The sequence below is a fragment of the Myotis davidii genome, unplaced genomic scaffold (genome assembly GCF_000327345.1).
Source record: "Myotis davidii unplaced genomic scaffold, ASM32734v1 scaffold866, whole genome shotgun sequence".
Taxonomy (NCBI): domain Eukaryota; kingdom Metazoa; phylum Chordata; class Mammalia; order Chiroptera; family Vespertilionidae; genus Myotis; species Myotis davidii.
Window position 1 is genome coordinate 288,401 of NW_006297145.1, and position 24,865 is coordinate 313,265.

General features: G+C 42.7%; 1 protein-coding gene across 1 annotated transcript; it reads right to left on the reverse strand.

The window, feature by feature from the left end:
- Positions 1-7,312: 7,312 nt before the first annotated feature.
- TNFSF15 (tumor necrosis factor superfamily member 15) lies at positions 7,313-24,665 on the reverse strand. Its single transcript, XM_006772878.2, has 4 exons — positions 24,393-24,665; positions 11,575-11,617; positions 10,550-10,597; positions 7,313-7,767 (listed from the first exon to the last, which is right to left on the reverse strand). The coding sequence occupies exons 1-4, from the start codon at positions 24,615-24,617 to the stop codon at positions 7,313-7,315; spliced, it is 771 nt and encodes a 256-aa protein (XP_006772941.1). The 5' UTR covers positions 24,618-24,665.
- Positions 24,666-24,865: the final 200 nt, after the last annotated feature.

The following is a 24,865-nucleotide window of genomic DNA, read 5'->3' on the forward strand; positions in this document are numbered from 1 at the left end:
TTACCTTCTATAATTGAAACTTTGTAGCCTTGAGAGGAGCTCAGAGCCAGCCAGGGTGGGCGGGAAGCTTGGCTTCCTCCATAGCCAGGGGCAACCCAAGCCTCCTGCTCGCTCCAGCTTCGTGGCCACGGCCGGCTGCAAGCAGGTATCTGGGGTTTATTTATCTTCTATAATTGAAACTTTGTTGCCTTGAGTGAGGCAACTGTTTGCCTCCAGCAACTGTTCTGGAAAATGGGAAGAGATGGATAGGCTGAACCTCTTTGATTTGTGCTTCCAACACAAACCTCTTACTCCCAACATTTAATCACTCAGTGAGGCTGACAATTTTCCTCCTCTTAGAGTCAGATGGAGTGGGAAGCTTGGCTTCCTCCATCATTGGGGCAACCAAGCCTCCTGCTTGCTCCAGCTCTGTAGCTGCTGGCCACCATCTTGGTTGGGTTAATTTGCATATAGTCCCTCTTATTGGCTGGTGGGCATGGCTTAAGGTGTAGTGAAGGTATGGTCAATTTGCATGTTTGTCTTTTATTAGTGTAGATGGTGATCAGTGATAGTGATGGTGGTGATGATGATGATGGTAATGATGATGATGAGTGTCTGTGTTAGTGGAAGCAATGTAAATAGGGATAGTAGTCAAAATATCTAACAACCAGTGTGCCATAAGCATCAGGCAATCAGAATCATGTAAACCAGAAGAGACCCCACTCCTGGATGTCCTGACTGAATGTAACTGGGCTTTGATTGGACACTGGATAGCCACTAGGGACGACTTGACAAACATCAGGAGAGGCAGTTGGTTAGTTTTGTTTCCTTGCTCCACAGTTCCCAGGGATGGCGAGTCCTTTTGTGAATTGATTGAAAAAGTTGCTTTTGGTGAGCTGGATTAGTTGAAGAACTGGTGTTGTGACTTCTGTATGTGATTGGCTTTTAATGAATTTAGGGCAAATAATTCATTTCTCTCCATAAGTGTAAAAAGTGTTTTGTTCCTATCATCCTTAGGAATGGATACAAGCTAAATGTGAGAGCTGAAATTAGGAAGGTCGTCAGTACATTCCGAGGTCTCCCATTGGGAGCGAAATTTTGGAGACTGATGTTTTGGAAGAGAGCCTTACCCTCTCCTCTCTTCATCTATGTCTGATTTTACCTACAACTATTAGATGAAAACAAGTGAAATTCTATGTGACCATTTTTGACTTACCGAAATGTCAATTTAATATGGTCCGAATCTAACATTGGTTGAGCTTCAATTGTGACTCCAGCTACTGTTCTGGAAAATGGGAAGAGATGGATAGGCTGGACCTCTTTGATTTGTTCTGATTCTTGTTTTCATGAGAGGCAGTGGGGTGCAGTGTCAGAGAGATCTGGGTCTAAATTCTGGCTCCATCAAATGCTAACTTGGTTCTCTCTGGCCTCTCTCTTTTTTTGCTATGTTGAGTTTAGGTGAGTTAGCTACAGAGTTTCCTAATTCATAAAAGTAACTCAGTAGTTTCTCTTCTTCTCTCCTTTCCTTCATCTGACTAGTGGCACAATCTGTGGGGATTCACAGTTAATTTGTTATAATATTTATTATAACCTGTGAAAATCAGTTGCATTCAAGAGCATGGAAAACTAGATACATTTTTAAAACTATTCTTCTGGAGATCTTAACTTGAAAACACAACAACACACATATTAACAAAAGATTGACTCAGTTATTAAAATTCTATGGCTTTCAATGCCAGTTTATTAAGTTACATCTATTAAATACATCAATACATACATTTCATTCACAGAGATTGGAATTGACACAGTAGTGTCTGATGACATGGGCTGCATACCAGTGAAGTACGTATCCAATGACATACAATATGCAGTTTACTTTGAGAGTGTGACGTTTTAACATAAAACATAAAATCAATGAAAGCACATGGGGCTTATCACTAAAACCACACAAACATGTACATTTGTTTAATCTCTACACCCCTGAAACAAAAGAGGGGAAAGTTACACATTGGAATGACTTTAAGAATAAAATCATTTGATTAAGTTCAGCTACTTTATTTACTCGAAACTGTGTGTCTCCTTCCTCCTGAATATATGCACCATGAGAGTGGTACTTGCCTGTCGTGTTTTCTCTTGTCTCTCCAGCCTCTTTGTAAGTGCTACTATGTGAATGATCAAAAAAACAAACAAACAAACAAAAAAAACATTCATGCATGAAATGGAAAGACTGCTGGGCTCGCAGTTAGGAGGTATGGATTCTAGTCTCAACACTGCTACTAGCTACTGTCTGGCATTGGGCCGTTTGTAGCATCTTTCTGAGCCCGAAGACATCCTTAAAATGATGTTAGAACAGATAAACTCTACTGATTGCATCAGTTCTAAAACTCCATGACAATCTCTATTGGCCAAGATCTCAGAGTTACTTTGTGTTGGATACTCTCCGAACAAGAGGGAAATGGCACCTACTTCCAGGCTGGAAGCCACTGAACTCCACAAGGCCTCCCAGGTTCTTAATGATCAAATAGAACACACAGAAGTTAAACAATGGCATAGTCATAGATTTTGGGGGGAAAATCCCAGATATCATTTGGTTCAATCCCTCCTCCTCCCTCAATGAAGAAATGGCTTCTATAAAACCCTTGAGCTAAGCCCTTTGCTTGACTATCTCCAGGGACTGAGAAGTCACTACTAGTATCTGGGGATATTCTGGTTTGGGATAGAAAATTTCTTTGGTTATCAAGCCATAAATGGAGACCCTGTAACTGCAACTCAGTCGCCCCAACGCCTTCCTCCAGAGACACGTAGAAGTAGTCTCTTCTTTCCTTCAACATCATCCCATTATCTCCTTCCAATTTCTCCGCCTGTCATTAGAATGAATGCTATTTTATTTGCTAAGAGCAGATGGTAACTGGATGTGCCCAGTCTTCTGACTCAGATTCACGAAGATGGTATTCTAGCTCTAGATCTGCCATTAACTCCTTGTGTGGCCTGACAAGTAACTTCAGTCTTGACTGGTATGGTCTTTTCTTCTTAAAGTGGAGTGATGTAAGGAGTTGGCGTCAAATGTGTCTCAGAGCTTGGGAAGTTGTAACTATAGTTGTCGGAGTGGGGCAGGGCACAGATGTGACTGCTCTGCCCCATACTCTGTCACCACTGGAGCAAAAGGACTCGGAGGTTAACAGTCCACTGCTTTCTCCTCAGGCCCAGCTGCCAATGTGATGTAATAGCTGTTAATATCCAGGCTAGTGATACACACTTAAATAAACATTCTGCTAAAAATGGCAAAACACTTCCAGGACTCTGGGTCCTAAGAGAGCAAGAAATCTTAGAACAAGAGGGTTCTGCATGTGTTTTGCAAGGTGTGGAGTATAAACTACTGTGTCCTGAAGAATTAATCCCCAGTGTCACAATCATGGAAACACGACTGGGAAAGGACTTGGGAAATACCTCGCAAGGGAACTTTGTGCACAGGGAGCTGGTTGAACTTTTATAACCCAGCGGAGTTATTGACAAGCACAGAAGTGGAATTTCCTCTGGGGGTGATGTAGCTTAAATTGAAATGGAGCCAAGGGCTCTGGCATGCCTGTTACTGAACTGAACCAGACACTTTTCAGGATGTGAAAGGTGCACCTTTTCATATTCTACTATAGCCTAGTTAAGAGTCAGAAATTTTAGTACCTTAAACAATTCTGTTCTCTCACATAGATCTAAACCAGGGGTCCTCAAACTACGGCCCTCGGGCCACATGCAAATACAAATATTGTATTTGTTCCCGTTTTGTTTTTTTACTTCAAAATAAGATATGTGCAGTGTGCATAGGAATTTGTTCATAGTCTTTTTTTAAACTATAGTCTGGCCCTCCAATGGTCTGAGGGACAGTGAACTGACCCCCTGTTTAAAAAGTTTGAGGACCCCTGAGCTAAACCATGCTAGGGTCCTGATGCTGGTGACCCCATGCATTTTGATCATGACTCCTGGATTTGCTGAGGGACACATGCACCTCTGGGTCATCCATAAAGTTCTAGTATTTTCAAGAATGTTGCTGGCCAAACTTGATAATAACCTTTCTCCACATTTGGCTTTGATAATGGATGCCACTATAGAAAACAGTAACTTTGTTTTGTCCCCTTTTATTTATGGAAATCTGTCCTTGGGTAGCTATTTAAAAAATCACTTATTGTATACACAAATCATGTTGTTAATGATCATCCTTTACCAAATGGCACCCATTTTCATAATGAGAAAATATCCATGTGCCTAAAGTTAGCTAATTAATTAGCTGATACAACCAAAATAAATTAACATCTACAGACAGTGGAAGTACTAAGCAGTTTGAATGAACGCATCGGAGACTAAACTAATTTATCTTTGTGTCTCTAGGATGAGTGGGTACTCAGTAAATGTTTGTGGAATTGATTTGAAGTCAGCCTTTTGCGAGACACTGAACCAGCAAAGCACTTTCCCCCTAAATTAACCATTTTCTGAAGCATGTACGCATATTCTTTCGGAACATTCTGGCCCTTTTAATGCACTCCCTGTATTCCTTTTAGGGGACTATCACATGGTCTTAAAAAGCATCTCCCACTTGATTTTAAAAACAAGGGCACAAATATTTGCCATGGAAATAATGCCTAGGACTCGAGTCCTACTAGGAATGTTTGACTGAGCCTTTCTGACCAGTAAAAGCTGTATCATAGGACATTTAATAAATTCAATCATGAAAACTTGAGCACAATACATTCTTCAATAAATGGGCTTAGGATGGGAGCAAAATAATTATGTGGTAGGATCTTTCCAAAGCTTCAAGTCTTTTAGGATAGTAGGAAATTCTAATTTCTTGAATAAACTTCCAAATCCACCAGTTGCCCAATGGAACAGTGGGCAAGTTTGAAGACCCTGGGCACAGGGGTCCTTCTAGTGGAGAAGAGGAGTAGGCCGCCCTGGCCTCCTCCATGCAAATTCTTGCCCATTCCCTAGGTCGCTTGGTGTTCTCATGCAGATGCAGGCAGAGCATTTTATTTTCTTAATGGGGTGTTAGTTCTGATCGTGGAGCCAGTGAGACTCATTGATGCAACATTCGTGACCCACCCATAAATGTTGTACCAGGAGTCGATTGAGGAAACATTCACTAATCAAGCTGGCTTTATAGTTACTGAGAAACCTCTCCGTTCTGCTTTAAGGAAAGGGTAATTCCTCCATCTGAGATGCCCTTTCTCCGAGGCCATCTGTCGTCCGCCCACCTTCTTTCAGAACTCACTTCCTTCATGAAGATGCTTCTGAACCAGGTGGAGGTGACCACGCCCTTGTCGGTGCTCCCACTGAGCCCTGTGCTCATTGTTTTGAGAAGCTGAAGGCTTTGGAGCCTTAACTTCCCAACTGAGAAATGGAATTTTTGTTTAATTATAACTCAACAAATATTGGTCAAGTACTGCTGTACCAATCATTGTGCTCAGGAGCCCTGTCACACCCCTCTGTCCTCTGTAGTCTCCTGGCAACAAGGGGAAGAGTTGATTTTGGTGCCAGGTTTGCTTCCAGACCCATTGTGAGGTCTCCTCCATAGGGAGCATTTATAATAGAGTCTGAAGTGCCATGTCACACTGCCATGCTCCCACGTGACACTGACGTGCTCTCCTACTTCACAGAATGCTCAAAGTTAACAAGTTTCATCCCCATGGACTCATTTGATACTGGGAAGCAAGTTGGTGGATTCTTGCTTTACAGACAAGCCTCAATGTCCAGCCTCTCCTCCAGGGAAGAAGTCTTAGCTGAGCTGATTAGCTAATTGCATATTTAAATCCCTTAGACTATTTTAAGAGAAAAATACCCACATAACACTCTGAGGTTGTGAATCAAAATTCAAAGCAGATCTAGGTTAACTTTTCCAGATTTGGAGATTGACCCTTTCCCCCCAAGAGAATAAGTCCATTGTCTCCTGACACCAATCAAGTTTGTTGTACAGTTGGTCTAATTAGCTAGAAATCTGTCTTCAAATTTCTTGAGTTACCTAATCAGCTGGACAGCTTACATAGTCAGGAGCGCCCCAGAAATCTTGCTGTCAGATGATATGTTTTTTAGGTTTGGAGTTAGTCCTTGGTGCATGTTGAGACACATTTGACCAGGAGCCATCTAGTGACATTCATATAAGTTTTTAGTAGAGTCTGACTTGTTCATAGTGTCTTCTGGGTAAAGATAATGCCCAGAACATAACAGATGCTCAAGAAAACTGTGGTGAATAAATGCTATTGTTGTATTTTTGAGATGCATGTGGAGCTCATACTTGCTTATTTTGATGCCTGTGTACAAAATAATGGGAAAGGTAGTTTCTCTTATTTGCCATAGATAGTATCATGAAAATCAATTTCTTTTTTTGAGAACATTCATGAAAAGTAACAGTTTCTTTCTTTCTTCTTTCTTTCTTTCTATGAAACTATGTATTTGGGGAAACTGATTAACACTAGATTGCCCAAGGAAGTCATTTTGACTGCTTGGGAAATTTTAAATAATCAAATGACTCTTATTATTGAATTGAGTAAATTTCTTATATGACCAGTTCGGCTCTGTATTGAAATAACAGTTTTCATTTTTTTTCGATTACCGTCACATGTTAACATACAAGTACATGATAAATTATTGATACTTGATAAGTTGCAGTTGCTCAATAAGCTAAACTAGTACTTGTTATTCGAATCTTTATGCAGTGATACTTGTTCTAATAAGTTGTTTATTTTATTTCTTTTGCGCCCTAAATTCATGAAAGAAATGTCGAATAGAAGTGAGTTATTGGAAAAGCTAAGGAACATAAGTGAAGAGTGCTCCGATATTATTCTTTCACAGTGCAGTCATTTTGACTGCTTTTGGGCAATATAGGTATATACTAAGTTTCAGTCTTTCTAGTGTTAAGGATTTCTCCTCTGAAAGGTTTACACTGTTTTCTAGGTCTTTGGATTTTATTCAAGGCTCTTGAACTGAAGTGAATGCTTCATAACCAAACTGAACAGCAACTGAGCCCACTGGTGACAACTGTGTAGTAGGAAGCTGTAGAAATGTTCTGAGTAAATCATCCATTCATTTGGTAATGAGTGTACTAATGTTCAGAAATTCACCAATCTTCTAGGTAACCATGGTAATATGTCTGCCTTTTTTCTTGCTTTTTCCAATTTGTATTCTCATCAGTAAGGCATATAAAGTGTGGGTTTTTGGGCCCTACATTTCATAGCTAAACCATTGTCTCTGTGGCACGCTTCAAGAAAGCCCCTGGTTATAATTACATATGAATGAAGAAAATTAGGAACTAGGAGGAGAGGACCTTTACACAGTGACATCTGCCTTACCCCTATAGCAAGAAGGCTCCAAAGAAGGTTTTATCTTCTTTTGTGTAGTCCACCAAAGAGATGTCACTGACGTTCACCATCAGCTTGTCCCCTTCTTGCAAGGAGAACATGGCTCCTAGATAAATGGGTTGGAACCAGTTGCTACCTATTTCACACACTGTCTTGGTCCCCATTAGGAGCTGAGTGGGTTCGGGGTAATTCTCCGTTACCTTGGTGATGACCACAATGATGATGTCTGGCTTGTTTGCTCGGCTCCCTTTGCTGCTTTCACCACATTTGGATGTGATACCTCGGAATGTGATCTGGGAGTAAACAAAATAGTCTCCCGACTCTGGGATCACCAGGAATTTATTGGTGTAGTTCATCCGGTTCTTGGTGAAGGCCAAGCCAAGTTCATGTTCCCAGTCCAGAACTGGGAACTGATTATTCAAGGGCTGTGTGGACGTTTGTCTCACAACTGCAGAGACAAGAGAGAGGTTTAATTTGCTTGTGTTGGAACTCATGGACTTTGCAAAATATGTCTCATTATTTTTAAATTTATTTTTATTGTTGACAGTATTACAGATGTCCCCCATTTCCCCCCCCCCCAATCCCCCTCTATCTGGACCCCGTCCCACCCCAGGCCTTCACTGCACTATTGTCTGTGTCCATGGACGATGCATATATGTATATAAGTTCTTTGGTTAATCTCTTCCCATCACCATCCCCATCCCCATTCCCATCCCCTCACCTCACCCCCACCACCTGCCCTATGAGAACTGTCAGTCTGTTCTTTGTTGCTCTCTTTTAACACTGTGGTCCAAAAACACATGAAACACAGATAGTAATTAATAAGAAATGTATAAGCAGGGCAAATATTGGAACCAGAAATCCAGGATATTTTGGAAATGCTTCTCCAATATTGACAGAGCCAAACTATAAGCCAATGTAATTGACTTGAGGAATGGAAGGGATCAGGGCTCTGGGCTCTGTGGGCCCCATTTCAATCCGGACTCTACAACTCAAGGTTATTAAACTGATAAGAACAGATACTACACTTGATCTTAGCCAAAAGGCCGAGAAGCGATACAACTCAAGGTTATTAATCAACCAAGTAGGTTCCTCCTCTCTGACTCTCAATTTCCTGTGTGTGAATTAGAGATAAAGCTCCCTCATAGTCTTGTTCTGAAGGTCAAGTGAATGAAAGAGACATGGACATTTTTATCTTGATGATTGGATACGGTATTATTCGATACATATTTATTTTCTTTCTCTGAATAAACTAGCATCTTTTATTTCGATAGATTAAAAAATAAGCCAATTTCATTTTAATTTATTTTTTAATCCTCACCCAAGGACATGTTTTGATTGATTTTGAGAGAGAGAGAGAGAAAGAGAGAGAGAGAGAGAGAGAGAGAGAGAGAGAGAAACATCAATCTGAGAGAATCAATCAATCGGTTGTCTCCCATATGTGCCCTGACCGGGAATTGAACTTGTCACCCTTTCGTATATGGGATGATGCTCCAACCAACTGAGCCATCTGGCCTGTCAACCCTATTTCATTTTATATATTTTTATATGTTTTTATGTTTGCATTATTTATATGTATACATCATGTAGAACATATGAATGCTTTCATGCAGTATATACCTATAGCAAAAAAAAAAAATAAATAGAATCAAACAGATTTCAAATAGGATAATCGGCAATAAACTAATACTTCACAGTGAAAATAAAAACACATTTTAATTTCCTTCAGCTACTTTTGAAACCCTTAGTAGTCACCATTATGTACTGTCAGCCACAGTTTTGGGACTGATTATGTTTAAAGAAGCACTTAGCAACCTTCACACCTGGTGGTTGACCAGAAACCTGGCTCCTGGATTTTCCTAAAACATCTTTCTCATTTCTGACTACACTATGGTTTCTTTTGTAACTGTGATACATGTTCAGAATGTATGTAGTCTCCCCTGGCCGCTCTACTAAGTGGCCTCTGGAGAGTTCTGTTGCTTCTTTGCAAAATCTGTGCAAGGCATTTTTATTAGTCACCTGTGATAGTCTCTACTCCTTCTTTGCAGTAGATTAAAAAAAAAATTCCTCTCAAATGATACAAAAGCAAAAGTCATTAGTCTCTAGATACAGCAAATTCTGTTAAATTGGCATGCAATTAGCTCTGTCAACATAGCAGCAAGTAGGAGTGTGGGTTGGAAGTATGTTGTATTGGAAACAGTGCAGTTCTGAGAGTCAGCTCATCCTCGTCATGTCACTTGGGATAAGTGAATTTAGTTACCCAAGCCCAAGTTTCCCCATATCGTTAGGCTAATATGCAGATCAAATAAATCATAGATGTAAAATGCCTACTGTGGTGTCTGAAATGTATTAGAAATTCCGTAGAGCCTAGATTCCTTCACCAATGTCAACTCCCCCAGTCAATATGGCATCTCCATACTCAATTTTTAGGGTTTTCCTGGCCAGCCTTTTCAGTTTCACCCATTCTTATAAGTGAGTGGTAAGTGATGGCAACTTGGCATCTCCCTGGTCCTAATCCTTGTTCAGGACTCCCCACAAACAGCTTCCTCTTGAACAGATGTCTTGGGCCCAAGGATATCCCCCTGTGGATTGCATATTTTTCTTAGAGGCCAGGAGGCATATTTTTTTATGATTTCTTTTTAACTCTGGTTTTTTTCAATGGGTTTTTAACATCTTTCTGCACTGCTGTGCTCTTTTCCCTCGAGTCATAGAGTTATATACAACTCCAGGTGTGAGATGCCAGGAATTTCCACACTAGACTTGCGGAACTGGCCATCTGGTGATATTACGAGATTGCTCTTAATCTATTCACATCAATGGGAATTCTTTGGAAATATCTTTCTGAGTGTAAATGTACAATAACTTCATTTTGCATAGGGCATAGATGGACTCGGTATATTGACAACTCAGGGTCATTCATCTTTGACCAGATATAGAATTATGAGAGTGTCAGAGTCTGAGGAAAACCAGTTTGGAATGATTGCATGAATGAAAGAGAGAAACAGTAGAGAAAGGAAGAGGGCTGATAGAATCTGAAAGAAAATACCCAAGAAACATGGGCTTTTGGGTCCCTCAAGGAAGGAAGACATCTGAAAGCCCTCGACTGAGAGAAGGAGTCTGTTACTAAAGGGGTGTCATTTCTAGTCTGAAACCATTTGAATGGGTTTTGGTAAACGCTGAAAGAAATCTCAGGCCCGCGGCCTCCTGGAAAGAACACCGAGGAGAATTACCTGTCAGGTGTGCCCTTGGCTTATCTCCACTAGCTCTGGGAGGTGCATCTGTAAAGAAAGGAGAAAAATGCTTTGTATGAGTCAGAGGGTGACTGGAGTGAACACAGCATTTGGGGAGTTGCATGATGCCTGCAACTGTAGAGAAATTATTTCTCTTCTCCAGCTTGGTCCAGTTCCCCTCTTTGGAAGTGTTTTTGTTGTTTTGTTTGTTTGTTTTTTGGTGTTTTTGTTTTTTGCAGTAACAGGGGAGACTCAGAAGGAAGTCTTAAGCATAAATGAATCTTGGCTTCATGATTTTGGACAAGTTATCTAATCTATCTCAGACTTTGTTTTATCATCTCTAAGATGGGACATTAATTTCTGCCGTGGATGGAGAGTGTTCAGAATTATTCCTGGCATATAATGGGTGCTCAATAAAGCTCACCTTGCCTCTCCTGTCCTCCTCCTGCTTCTGTGGGAGTGAATTGTTCTTTTGCCTTTTTCATGGTCCCTTTAACCATATCCACTGAGGTATCTAATGGCTTAAGAGAGTGGGGTGGAAACGACTCTGTAGCTGTATGACCTTGTCAGATCCCTTTCCCTTTCTGGTCCTCTGTTTCTCTATCAGCTAGCTCTCCAGAAGACCTCACTTTTTAGGGGTTTTAGAAATGATTTTATTGGACAAGTTTGTTTTAACTGCAGTGGTAATGATAATATTATTGATGTTAAAAAGGAAAAATCAGTGTATCATTATGATGTGGTAGGCATTGTTCTACTATCTTTATGGGAATTAACTAATTTAATCTGCATAATCATTTTTATAGGTCAATAAAATGAGACAGAGATGGGTGAAATGATTTTCCCAAAGGCCATCAATCACAGGCCCTGCACTTAGCCATGGCATCATTTTGCCTTCTTAGTGGCTGGGGAGGCCCCTCACTTCTCCTCTGGGTTTGCATCCCTCTGATTCCCCTATATATCAAGAACTACTGGATATGTTCTTGTTCCCCACAAGAAAGGCATCAAATATGAATAAATATACTTACAAGCTCGCTGATGTGAAGGTCCAAATTCCTGTGCTTTTGGAGTCTGTTGAGAAAGAAAGATATGGTTCAGACCATCTGTGGTCCTTCTGACCCCAACATCCATACAGCTGTCAAAAGCATGGGTGGGATTAAGATGCTGCTGCTACCCCTCCTAGGCACCCTGAGATGAGGGAAATGGGGCAGAATATTTGGTCCATGGGAATCTTGCACCCAAGCTCCCCCTTTTTTCCTCCAGTACTAATGACCTTTCTCTCTCCTATGCTTGTCTCAAACGTCAACTTAAAGGTTCTGTCCTGAGAGTTTTTCCTATTCTATTCTAGGGCACTCCAACATCTTGTCAATGGTTCTATTATTTTAACAAATAATGGCACTTGCTTCATTTTCTTTTTTACACCACAATATGGAAATTGAAAATTCCAAAAAAGAAATAATCACTATGTTCTCCTTCTCCTCAGTCTCTTTCCTTGTAATGTATGATGACTTTTTCTTTTTCACTAAATTTTTTAAAAGTATATTTTATTGATTTCAGAGAGGAAGGGAGAAGGAGAGAGAGACAGAAGCATCAATGAGAGAGAAACATTGATTGGCTGCCTCCTGCACACCCCACACTGGGAATCGAGCCCACAACCCTGGCATGTGCCCTGACCTGGAATCAAACAGTGACCTCTTGGTTCATAGGTTGATGCTCAACCACTGAGCCATACCGGCTGGGTCATGATGTCTTTTTCTTTATTGCAATCCCAGTTTGTGAGCCATTTCAGAATCCACACGGTAATGGGAGAAGAACGGCTTTGGAGGCAGACAGACCTGGACTTGGATCCCAATTCCACCATTTATTAACAATATATTCTTGAGCAGGAAGACTCTTTTCTCCTCTGAGCTTTGCTGTCCTTATTTGTAAAATGGGGGTATTAACATCCATAGTCCTAGATAACTCCCAGGTTTGAGATAAGGATCAACTCAGATGAGCAAAATAAACTAACAAAATAGAAATAGACTCATAGGTACAGAGAACAGACTGAGAGTGTCAGAGAGGAGTGAGGTTCAGAGCTGGGTGAAAAAGGTGAATGGATTAAGCAAAAACAAACAAAACAACAACAACAAAATCACACACAAAAAAATCCCCTCTGACACAGACAACACTATGGTGATTACCAAGGGAAATGGGGGTGTGGGGAAGTAGAAGAGGGTAAAGGGGGGATAAATGGTGACAGTAAGAAACTTGACTTGGGGTGGTGAACACACAATACAATGTGCAGATGATGTGTTATAGAACTTGAAGTCTATCTCATTTTATTAACTAGTGTCATCCCAATAAATTCAATACATTAAAAAAAAGAAAAGAAAATGTATTAGTGGAAAGAAGACACGGGAATGGAAGGAACCACCACTCACGTGCCAGAATAGAAAGCTCAGGAGCAAAACTAAGCTTTTTGCTTAGGAATAAGATTATCATCTTATATTTTACTATATTTCCAAAGAATCCTCTCTGATAAGATTTTGACTCAACCCAGGGCCTTCTGATTTGGTTTTCGTAATTGCTCAGTCTCCACCAACTGTAATCCTCATGGATACTTGATCAGTTTTACATCTTAACACGCATACGTGGGTCTGAGTATACTCTTGTGAATGAGGAATTGTGTGTCTGTGTGAGTATGAGAGAAGATAGCTCCATTGGTGGGAAAGAGAGTTTTTGCAACTGTGTATCTAAAGTGTCTGTGGTGTGGTGGTCTGTGCATGGCTGTCTCTACATGCATATATGTGTGGCCATGTGGGAGTAGCCATGCTATATCTGAGGCTAGGCCTGTGAGCAGTTCTGTGATTCTTTTGGAACCCAGACTGTCAGGCTCTTTTTGCTTTCAAGCCACATGACCTAGCCTCTACTGGAAGCTCTCTTGAGGACAAAGATCTTGTCTTTGACAAACTGATTTCATGGTCACTCCCTTTTCTCTGCTTCCTAATTCTGTTAATGGTGCTACTACTGCTTTCCCTTAGTTACCAGGCCTAAAATTGGCTTCTTTCTTCTTCCATAAACCAAACTGTAATTTCTATTTTGCAGTTTTTCTCTTTCTTGAATCCACATAAGGCCTCATTATACTGCTTGTCTGGATTCTTCCAAGAGCCTTCTACCAGATCTCTCCTGTATCCGTGTTATCCTTTTCCCTAACCCTTCTCCTAGCCTGTCTTCAGAGGGCTTTTTCTAAAGCATCACATTATCTTGGAATTTAAAGTTCAAATTTACCATCGCAGTCCCAGAGGTGGGGGAATCAGGGGAAATTACCCCAGACCTGAGTCTTACAGGACCCACAGGTATTAATTAGTCTGGTGGTAAAAGTTGATAACCATTCCAGACCAGGCCAACGGCTGTGCAAGAGTAAGGAGGCCCAACAACGCATGGGAGCAGTTGGGAAACTGCAAGGATTTCTGCTGCCAGATGAACACATTAGATACATTTGCATAGGGTCATGAGTACAGTGGTCTTTGAAAACCTATGCCCAATTGATGTGACTACTGGTCCCACATCAGTAACTTTGATGGGGTTGAGAGGTAGAGAAGCAGCCTAGAAATGAGCTTATTTTGTAGCCTGTTTCCTTAGTTGCTATTGACAGAGCTGCTAAAGAATCAGTCCTTTGGCAAGGCAGAAAACTGAAGGTGGGGTTCTCAGAGAGAATGAGGGAGAGCTTGGTTGCATCTCCTTGTGCCTGTCATGGTACTTTCCCTGACTGGCCTTCTTTGACTTATTCATTCTGCTAAGAAATCTTCTCCAACATCTGCTTATTTTTGGCTAAGCAACACTCAGCTAAGAGTTTGGAGTATCCCTTTTGGCTCATAGAACCCTTTCATTTACATGTATTTGGGATGTGAGCACATTTTTCTGTTTGCTCTGATGGATTTCTATAACTTGGGAACATATTTTATTTTTATATATGGATGGATGTGTGTACATTTTAGTGGCCTCAGAATGCCACTACATGTCTGCAGACTGTGATAGTTGGCAGGTGTTGAAGAACACAGCATCCCCAGAGACCCCAAGAAGAACAGCAGCTGGGATGCTTTTCCTGAGAACAGCACGGAAAGCCTCCCGTTGCTGTTTCTCTTAGTAATGACTCTCTCATGAGAGGAAGATTATTGCAACAGAAGCGAATGAAGAGGAGATTTGAGAGAAGAAATAGTAGTTTATTTGGGGAAAGCTTTGTGCATTTGAGTTGGTTGGCTCAATGCCTGGTCTCCAGATGGTTGTTGGTGACACCAGGCCAATAAAATGTCTATTGTTGCCCAAACCTGACTCATCTCCATTGCTTTTGGGTTCCCCTGGAGAACCCAGGAGATGGTGACTCCCGAAGGTCAGTGCAACATTGACTTCCAAATCTGTATAGACACAGTATTCAAGAGCACCCCAGGAGAATGTGATTTATTTCCCGTTCAAGGCCTTCACAAACCACTGGCTAGGAACCAGGATCCCATCTTAGTTCCCTTCCTCTCTCATTTATCACTCTCTAGGGATATTACTTATTTGACTGTTATTGCTTTTCTCTCTCCAGTACAAGTCAAGTTGCATGCAGACAAGGACCCAGTCTGTCTGTCTTGCTTACCACTATATTCCTGGTGCCTCAGACAGTGCCTGGCACTCTCACTGGATTATTCCATGTTGGGTAAATATGCTGGTGTTTGGGCATCAAAAAGACAAGCAGAAAAGAGAGCAGAGGATGGAGGAAGGCTCAGCTTTAGTGACTTCAGCCAAACAACTAGGAAAGAGAACTTTTTATTTTAGAATGCATGCAAAGTTTTGAGTTTTTGTTTACATTTAAAAACTTTAATTATGTAGCAGTATGTAGCCAAAATCTTTCAGGACTGGGGCCTCTATGTGCTTTCATCAGGCTCTGCTTGGAGTATAGCTATGGCTCTAGAAATGTTTGTTGAAAGTTGGGAGCTTCGGTCAGAGTCAGAGCCAGGAAAGGCCAGTATGTCCAGTGTGTATGCCCATGGGCACACATGTTAATGAGGTAGGGGAAGCCTGCCACCACCACCATTTATTAGCCTTGGCAAAGTATGCTGGCTTTTCACCCCATAGTTTCCATAGGTCGGGAATTTTCACTCTCATTTGGTTTTCTTTCTTTGTTTCTTCTAAAAAAAAGTTTGTTTTGGTATGTTGAGTGGTAATCTCTAACTCAAACTAATCATGACCTATTACTATAGGTATTTTTGGGACTACTCTAATCCTTCAAATACGAGAGAAGGAGGATAGAGGAAAGGAGGAGACTGCTCTCTAGCTGAGTGCTTAATGGGTGCCAGGCCCCATGTTGGGCATTTATGTTTGCTCCTCATCTAATACCCCAGCTGCTCTCAAGGGAGTGTATCACCTTTAAAGAAATGTTTTTATTGATTTCAGAGAGAGGAAAGGAGAGGGAGGGAGAGAAAAGAGAGAGAGAGAGAGAGGCCAATAATGAGAGAGATTCATCGATCAGCTGCCCCCTGCATACCCCCTATTGGGGATCGAGCCCGCAACCTGGGCATATGCTCTGACAGGGAATTGAACCTGGACCTTCTGGTTCATGGATCGATGCTCAACCACTGAGCACACCAGCCGACTGTATCACCTTTATATAGTGAAGCCAAAGGTCAAAGAATAAGTGGAGGGTCTGGTATCTGGACCTTTAGACCAAGTACAAACCCTGGCACATATCAGGAGCCCCATAAACCTTAGCTGAGCACACACAATGGAAGATTGAACCTGAAGCAAGATGGCCTTTGAGATGATCTTGGCATTTACCGGAAAAAATCCCTTGAATATATTTTAACTAATTACCTCTTTGGCCTTTCTCCCAGGTTTTGTAGTCAGTGTATAGTATACTCAAAAATGAAAGACCAATCCATTGCATATTTTATAGTCACTGCATAGTATACTGAAAAACGGAAGAGATATCCATTGCTTGCCCTCATAAATGCCGCAGGTGGAAAGGTCTAAGTGTTTTATGACCCATAATATCCTCCCAGCACTTCTAGGGAAAATACACATATGTTTGCCTTCTTGTCTCTCTCTCTTGCTTATCCCTGTGCCTGCACAAGGATAAAACCAAGCTAGAAATATTTTATTCCAAAGCCATTTCATTTCACCATCTACTAAGGTGGGCCCGGCTTTAATTTACAGGCAACATTCAGAGCAGTGTAGAGCAAAGAATATGGTGCTTGCAACAGAGCAAATGTGGAAAATCCCAAGTCTCTTATTTCCTGGTGGTCTGACTTTGGCATCTCACCTAACCTCAGTGAGGCTGTTCCCTTGTTCGACAGAGCAGACAATGGTTCTCCCCTCCCAGGACTGTGGTGATGGCTAAGAAAGACCACACACAGAAAGTGGATATCCGATTCATTTCCTTCTTTCTTTGGGCTCAATAAATGCTTGTGGCATATGTTGTTGGTTCTGTAGAGCTTCCCTTGGGTTTCATCATTTCAGTGATTAACAGAAGCCACTCTGTGTCTCTTTATGACCGTGGCGGATTGGGATCCTCTGGAGCTCTGCAAGGCTTCCTCTTTCTCCCAACAGGAGAGGCTTCCTCAGTCCACTGTTTGCTCCTGGACGTCTGCCCTCTCAGAATGCAAAGGGGTTGAGGGAATGGGATGTACTCCCCATTCATTTCAAAACCTATGCTATTGCGGCTGTCAGCTGTGAGGCCTCATTAAAGAGCCCAGGCTGGGAGATGACTTGTCATAGCCATTGTCCTGCTGCAGGTGAGCAGTGTGGGGTCTGTCAGGTGTGACTGCTGGGCACTTCCTGATGTGTGTGTTGACTTCAATAGATGAACAAATGGGTCCTAGAATCAATCCCCAGCTAGGAACTGCCACGGGTATTTGGGATTCACACCCACAACTTGCTCTCGCTTCCCTTGTACTTACACAGCTTGCCTCCACAACCTAGGGTTTCTCTGCCCTTTGCCCACAGACTGACCTTTGGAGTGGGTTGTGCTTCTCTTCCAGGCACATCAGGACCTCCTGAGGCTACAGTAGGACAACTGAGTGCAATTTACAAAACACTTTTATCTCAACTCTTGGTTTCCTCTACTCTAGACAACACAGGGGATTTATTATAACTGTGCTCACGCCAGCAGAGATAAAAGGTCTCACCCAAGGTGGAGCAGGTAGGGAAATAATGTCTGTTGAGCATTTTTATGGCAGTTGCTTTTTGGATATCTCCTTGCAGAATTCTCACACAGTGCTATGAAGACAGAGAGTACAAGGCTTAGAGAGCTCAGGCGCCTTGTGCATCCCTCCATCCCTCCTTCTATTCAACAAACACTTAATGAGTGACCTCTGTGTGCCAGGTGCAGTTAGGTGCTCTCTGGAGGAAAGAGACTAGTATTTATTTAGCACTTACTATGTGACGGGCACTTTTTAGGTATCATTGGTTAAAAACTCTTGGCTACCCCAGAAGGTGTAATTTGTTGGGCGTATATTTAGAGGTCAACTAGCATAGTATTTAGGAGGAATGTGTATGGTACAGTTGAATCCCAATGTCACAGTCTAATTGTATGACTGGACATATGGCCTAATGTTTCTAAACCTCGGTTTCATCATCTCTAAAATGGAGATAATAGAACTTTACTCATTGTGTGACTGCAAGGATTGACTGAAAAGATGCATGTGATAATAACAGCAAGCATGCATTGCATGTGTTTACACCAGACACCACACTAAGGACTTTATAGATGTGATCTCATTTGTTATTCTTAAAACCCTAAATACAAAAAAACTTGGAATGGAATCTGGTGTATAATACATTACGTAAGACAACTGATGTGGTAAAGCCATGTCTTTCCTTCAAGTCCGTGTCACTCTGAAGCCTGAGCTGGCATCACTATGAGGTCCTGTTCTGGGACATGTATATATGGGAGGGAATAGGGGTACAGGGAACAAGGACCAAGAGCCTTGCAGGGATTTTCAGGAAGGCATGGAATTGAGATTGGAGGGAACCAAGGAGAACATGGGGGAGAGTTTAGCAGATGTTTCTAGAAGTGGAACCTGGAAGGGAAGGACAGAGGCAGGGTGCTGGTAGGGAAATAATGTCTGTTGAGCATTTTTATTACAGTTGCTTTTTGGACATTTCCTTGCAGAAGCAACCTTGGGAATCAGTGCCTTGTACAGCATCCCTATCAATTCATTGCCTTAGTGCTAAGTACCCACTGTGCAGCAGGCTCGGGCTGGGCATGTGGGTTGCATTCTGCCATGCCTGGGGTGTAGTGTCTGGAGAGGACAGAGGCCTGACCTGTGGACCTATCTTGAGGACTGTGGGAGCCATTAAGGACCTAAAGAAGGCCTAAGGCATGGTCAAGTGCACCTGGGTCAAGAATAGATTGGAGTGTAGGTTGAGGATGCAAGACCAGGGTAGAGAAGGAGGCATGAAGATAGCTCACAAATGTCAGAGACTAAGAACAACCCTTCAACGCCCATACCTGCTCTATGGCCTGGTGATGGCAGATTCCAGAACAGGTGGACAAGTTGTTCTCTATGATGTAATTTCCATGAAAAGGGAAATTCCCTAGTTACCACTTACTAATCCCCCACCTTCTGCCAGACACTATATTTCTAATCATTCCCATTTCATACATAAAGAAGCTGAGGCCCAGAAAGGTTAGGTACCATGGCTCAGAAGTGGTTAGGTCGGAATTCAAACTGGGTTTGACCTTCTTACCCATTATTTTTCTAAGATGCAAATGTACCTGACATTCTCCAGGAGTCTAAATATCGTAAAACATTATGCTATCTATTTTTTTTAAAGGTAACAGACATTTTGTACATTGGGTATATGTTTAAAAATGTATCTATCTTTTCCTTGTCGCCCAGCCACCCAGTTCCATCTCCTGGACAAGAGCAGAGTCACCGGTCTCTTTTGTCCTCTCCCTGGAACAGTCTGTGCATTTATGCACACATTCATAAATGTGAATATGTATTACTTTTTCAGAAAATGAAGTGCTCTGTACTCTATCTGCTGTTTTGTCCTTTGCAAACCCCTTAACATCATATCTTAAAGAAATTTTCCATCCTTACATGTGGAGATGCCTCATTAAAAAAAAAAAGAAAAAGATTATGGCAGTTGCAGGTTTCCATAGCATGGAAGGACCATGATTTATTTAATCAATGCTTTATTTATGGGCACATCACCTAAAGGCTCTTATCCCAAACCTTTTCACACCTAATTTTGATTTCTGCTCTGCAACTTACCTAATAATGAGTTTGTCATATTGAATCTTTCCTTACACAACCAACTCCAGAAGGAAGAGTCCACTTAAAACAATGTTTTTAACTGTTTTTGTTGATGTTAATAAAAACTCCAAACATTTCTACAGTTGCTGTTCTTTTCCAATGTCTGATCTGAGGACTTAGCAAGAATGGAGTCAGTCCTATTTGCTGGTGGATGAAGCCAGGTGACTGTAGAAATAGAACCTAATTTCGGCTCTGTCCCCCCTGACCTACTCTATGACCCTGAACTGTTCTTTCCCATCTCTGATCCTTGTTTTCCTCAACTGTAAAACAAGGAGATAGGGCTAGATCAAGGGCCAGAAAACTTTTCTATAAGGGCCACACAGTATATTAACTTGGCAGGTGATATAGTCATTGTCATGATTACCCAACTCTACTGTGTGGCTTAAGAACAGCCACAGACAGTGTGTAAGTGAATGGGCATGGGATAGGGTGCTGGTAGGGAAATAATGTCTGTTGAGCATCTTTATGGCAGTTGCTTTTTGAAAATGGGTGAGATTTAGCTTGTGGGTCATAGTTGCTGACCCCAGGGCTAAGGGCATTTCCATTTCTTAGTTTCTATCTATGGATCTGTGAAGAGCTTTCCTCTTCTACTTAGGGGAAGGAAAGGGACAAACACCCATCCTAGTGTCCACATTGCTAGGCACTCACTGGGAGCCGTATGGAGATCACTTGGAATCCTCCTAGCACTTCCATTGGGTAGGTAATGTACTGAAACTCAGAGTGGTTGTATACTTGGCCCACTCTCCTCCTTTGGAGCCCCTTTGAGCCTCCTCTTCTCCAGCCTCAACTTTTTTTCAGGTTAGATTAGAAAAGATTCTTAGCAATGCCAACCTCCTGTGGCTGTTCCAAGGATGGACAGAGGAGGTGCCTTAGAGGAGTTCTGGTAGAGGGTGCAGCCAAGTAAAGAGAGGGAACAGAAGAACACTTTGAATGCTGGCAACAGAGGAAGGCAGGGTGGCTGGAGGCCAGTGATGGGCTGGGGAGAGGAGAAAGAGGGTACTGGATGAGGCCACAGAGGTAGGCCCATGGCAAAATCCAGTGAAAGTTCTCAAATGATCATTTTGGCTCTTGTGTGGAGAATCAAGCCCTGGCTTGTCTTTACAGAATTTCTTGTTTTACATGAGGGTGATCCATTCATTCATCTGTAAAAGGGGTGGCTGGAAAGTGCTTTCCATGATCACAAAGCTTCATTGTGAGTGGAGAGGGAGGCAACCTGGAAACCATGAGGACCTAGATTTGCCAACTCAGAGACCTAGCTTGGTGCCCTCCCAGCTTTGTGACCTTGGGTGCTCACACAGACTTTCCCACTTCAAGTTCCTCATCTGCCAAATGTGACTGCTCACCGCCTCACTGCATTTCTGGGTTGCTGTGAATGTTCAATGGGATCGTCTTTGTGAGAGCTCTCTGCAAATGTGAAGTGGGAGTTAATATCATGTTATTATTGTTGTTGTTGTTATCATTGGCTTATCCTCTGCTGGCTGTGAATGTATTGGAAGGACTGGGTGACCCTCCTCTCTACTCTCTTACTCCTCCTTGTGTTAGAGTTGATTGCCTAGCGCCTGGGGCATTATAAATCCTTTGAAGACCAGATAGCGCCCCCCCCCCCTTTTTTTCAATGACCTGGGAGCTGTCTCTTTGAAATGTGAGGGCAGCCTGACACAGTGGAGGGATCTTGGAGCTGCGGTCAGATGGTCTGGTTTGTAGCCGTAGGTTGTACAGTCTTGTTACCTCCAATGGCCTGAGTTGTCTGATGTGCTTTTATCTTTAATGGAGTCTGTGACCTGGGCCTCAGGAATAGTATTTTAGCCACCACTGGCTTCCTTCCCCTCTCCAGAAGCCCTTTCATGAACTACCTCTTCCTCCAAGGCTGGGCTAGGAGAACATCTGGAATTCCAGAGCACATAGCCTATTTCCTTGTCACACATCAGGCTCAGAGCTCCTTAAGGCCAAGATCAAGTTTTCTTGGTGTTTGGTGCTTGGCATTGAGTGACAATCACATCGCTGTAACTGCGTGAGTATAGTTCTCCCCGTTGTCAAAGTACAAACTGTTCCTACACATGCCTTTCTTATTAGTGCTGTCAAAGTATGGATATTAGTACCCTCTTTTGGTGGAAAAGGAAACAGGCTGGGAGTCACATGCCTATTTCACACTGCCAGAGATGGCTGAGCTGGCAATCAAACTCAGGTTTCTAAGAGCCACGACATTTCACTGCTACGTCCACGCCCACACAAGTTCGCTCGGTGACCTGGTTTTCCCTTCTTGAATCCCATCTATTTTTTTAAAGGCAAATGTTCTTTTACTTATGTTAAACTGAATATCAATTATTGTTCCCTGGGCAACCACTTTTTGCTTAAATTATAAGTTAATTTCATGTTAATAAAACGCAGACGGATCCCATCTTCTTTAGTCTCCTCTGAGCTAGTTATGTTTGTTAGCCACTCTGGATCCACCCTCTTGGCCCTCCCTGTGCCCTTGGAGGCTGACCTCAGGGCACACTTACCAGCTAGGAGCAGAGTGGCCTCAGTTTCTCTCCCTCATCCTCTTCCCTCCCTGCTGTTGGCAGACTTCTGGCTCCCCTTTATCCATACTGCAGGCAGGCTCCTCCTTCACGTTGTGTTCCCCTAAATCTCCTTCCTCCTTTTGCCCCTTCAGACCAAGGTTTGGGGACCTGCCTCCCTCTGTTGCTAATCCCCAGGATGCCTCCAGTCCTGGAGGTTTCCTTTAATCCATCTGCATCTCAGCATGTAGACCCTTCTGTGAACCCATTTTCAGTTCTTTAAACATCCTTCTTTAAACTCTCTTCTTTGAGTGGGCCAGATGTTTCTTATCAGGACCCCAGTTGCTGCGTCTGCACAGCCTCATCCCCATTTCCCTTCATCTTCTGACACACCAAGAGTTACATCTCCTGGCCAAACCACAGCTCCAAATGTCTTCGCATGGCCAGTCTCCAAGGAGATTGGTTTAACTATAACGGAAAGTAGTTTTATCCTTTTCATCTCTTGCGTACCTACAATAGGGCAGACACTCAGCGTCTTCCCTCATAGGCTTCCTGTCTAGCCACAGCTCCCATCTCAAACTTTCTTCCTGACGAGGCAAGCCATTGGCCCTCTCTGGATCGTGGCATTCCACCCGATGGTCTTCTAGATCAACAGAGGTATTTTCTGGCTTCTGCGAACATAGGGGACCTCAGACATTGTTTTGGCAGAGGGAGTGTTTCCCTTCAGAAGGCAGGAGAGCGTAGGCCACTGGAGTCACCCAATGCCTCCAAAACAACAGTCTCTTTCTGGATAAAGATGGAAAGCGTCCCAGAGTGTCAAGTGGACGCTGTAGTTTGGCTTCCCAGGAAATGGCACCATGGTGATCTTGGGGTCACAGCTTGACCTCTCACGCCCTGCAGTGCTCCTCTAACATGAACAGCATTTCCGGTTGGCTTGCCTATGTCTACCTTTTCTGAATGATGGCACGTGGCCTTGGACGCTGCTGCCTGAATCAGGCACAGTCTGTTTGCTGACCCTGGTGCGTGGTGAAAGTTATACCATGGCCATGGCTTGCTTTCTGTGTCTCTGCTTTGCAGTTGGCCAGCATTGCTTGGAAACCAGTTAAACCAATGGAAAAGCCTATGGAGTGTAACACTTGAGACTGAAATTAAACCGGTCACCCACAGATTATGCAAGAGCATTTTTAAAAAGGGGCATTACTTGAAAGGCACATTCTTCAGGCTTTAAGGTTTTTGATGTTCCTAGGTCAGTACTATAAGTTTCTGCCTTGACACCTGTATCCTCTCATTGTTCTCCATAAACCCTATGTATATTTTTGAGTAAGGTCCCCCCCCCAAATCCTCTCCCTCCCCCAGCAAGACTGAATTGATAGGCAGTCTAGCAAGCAGTTCTTTCTGGAACATTGAAAAAGAATTGTACTGAAGCCAAGCAAGGGGGTTGGTTATATAAATTATAGAACATACATATATAGTAATATAATACAACCATCTATATCCTCATGCTGCTGTGAATTTATTAACAATAAATTTAATTATAACATATTAAGATACTCAAAACAATCCCATATTATTAAAAGATATGAAATTATGTATCCCCAAATGTTAACATTTTAGAGTGGTTACCTCTATGAGGTTATGGGTAAGGATAATTATCTTCTTTGCCTAATCCGTACTTTCTAACTTTTTTTAAATAACCATGTGTTAAGTTATGCAATTTAAAGGATATGTTGTATTTTTTTCAAAGAAAAGGAACATTCCCTACTTATCAGTGCACTGTGGTTATAATTATCTAGAAATATGAGGCTTGAGGTTGTTCCCACACAAACATAAAAGGGGACAATTCATTCCCTGGAAATAATTAAGAACAAACACCCCATCACCCCTCCCTCACATTCTGCATTTCCTTTGTATGTTGAGGCAAGGGAGGGAAGGAGGGTGATGGATCAGGGAGCCCTGCCCAGGGCTTCCTCAGTTTGCAGATGTATCCACACTGACCAGGGCTGTACAGGCTAAACTGCCTGCAGGGGTCTGCTGATCCCCAGGGAAGCTCCAGGTCTTGCTTACCTGGAACACACAGGCCTCTCCTTGGGTTCTGAGCTGCCCAACAAGCAGGTAGGCGGTGAGTCCTGCCAGGATGGGAAGTGACACCAGGCAACAGGTGAGAGCCCAGCCGGAGCTGCTGGCCCTGGCTGCCAGCCTAGCTCTGGCCTTGGGCCTGTAGCTGTCATCCTCGGGCAGCATTTCCACGCTGGCTGTCTCCCCAAAGCCCAGCCCCAGGTCCTCTGCCATGCTGTGGCTGGTCCCGGAGACAGAGCTGACTCCTCTTGCGCAGGGAGACCCCCCATTAAATAGAAGACCAGCTCTCACAGTGTGTGAATCAATCACTGCCTACTCCTCCCCCTGGCCTCTCCTCTCCCCTCCACAGCACACTGCGCCCCGCCCTGTTAGGGAATGCACCGCCTACAACAGAAACCGAAGTTTGGTTTAAGGAAAAAAAAAAGAAGAAGAAAGCTTCCCAAACATATTTATATACAGTG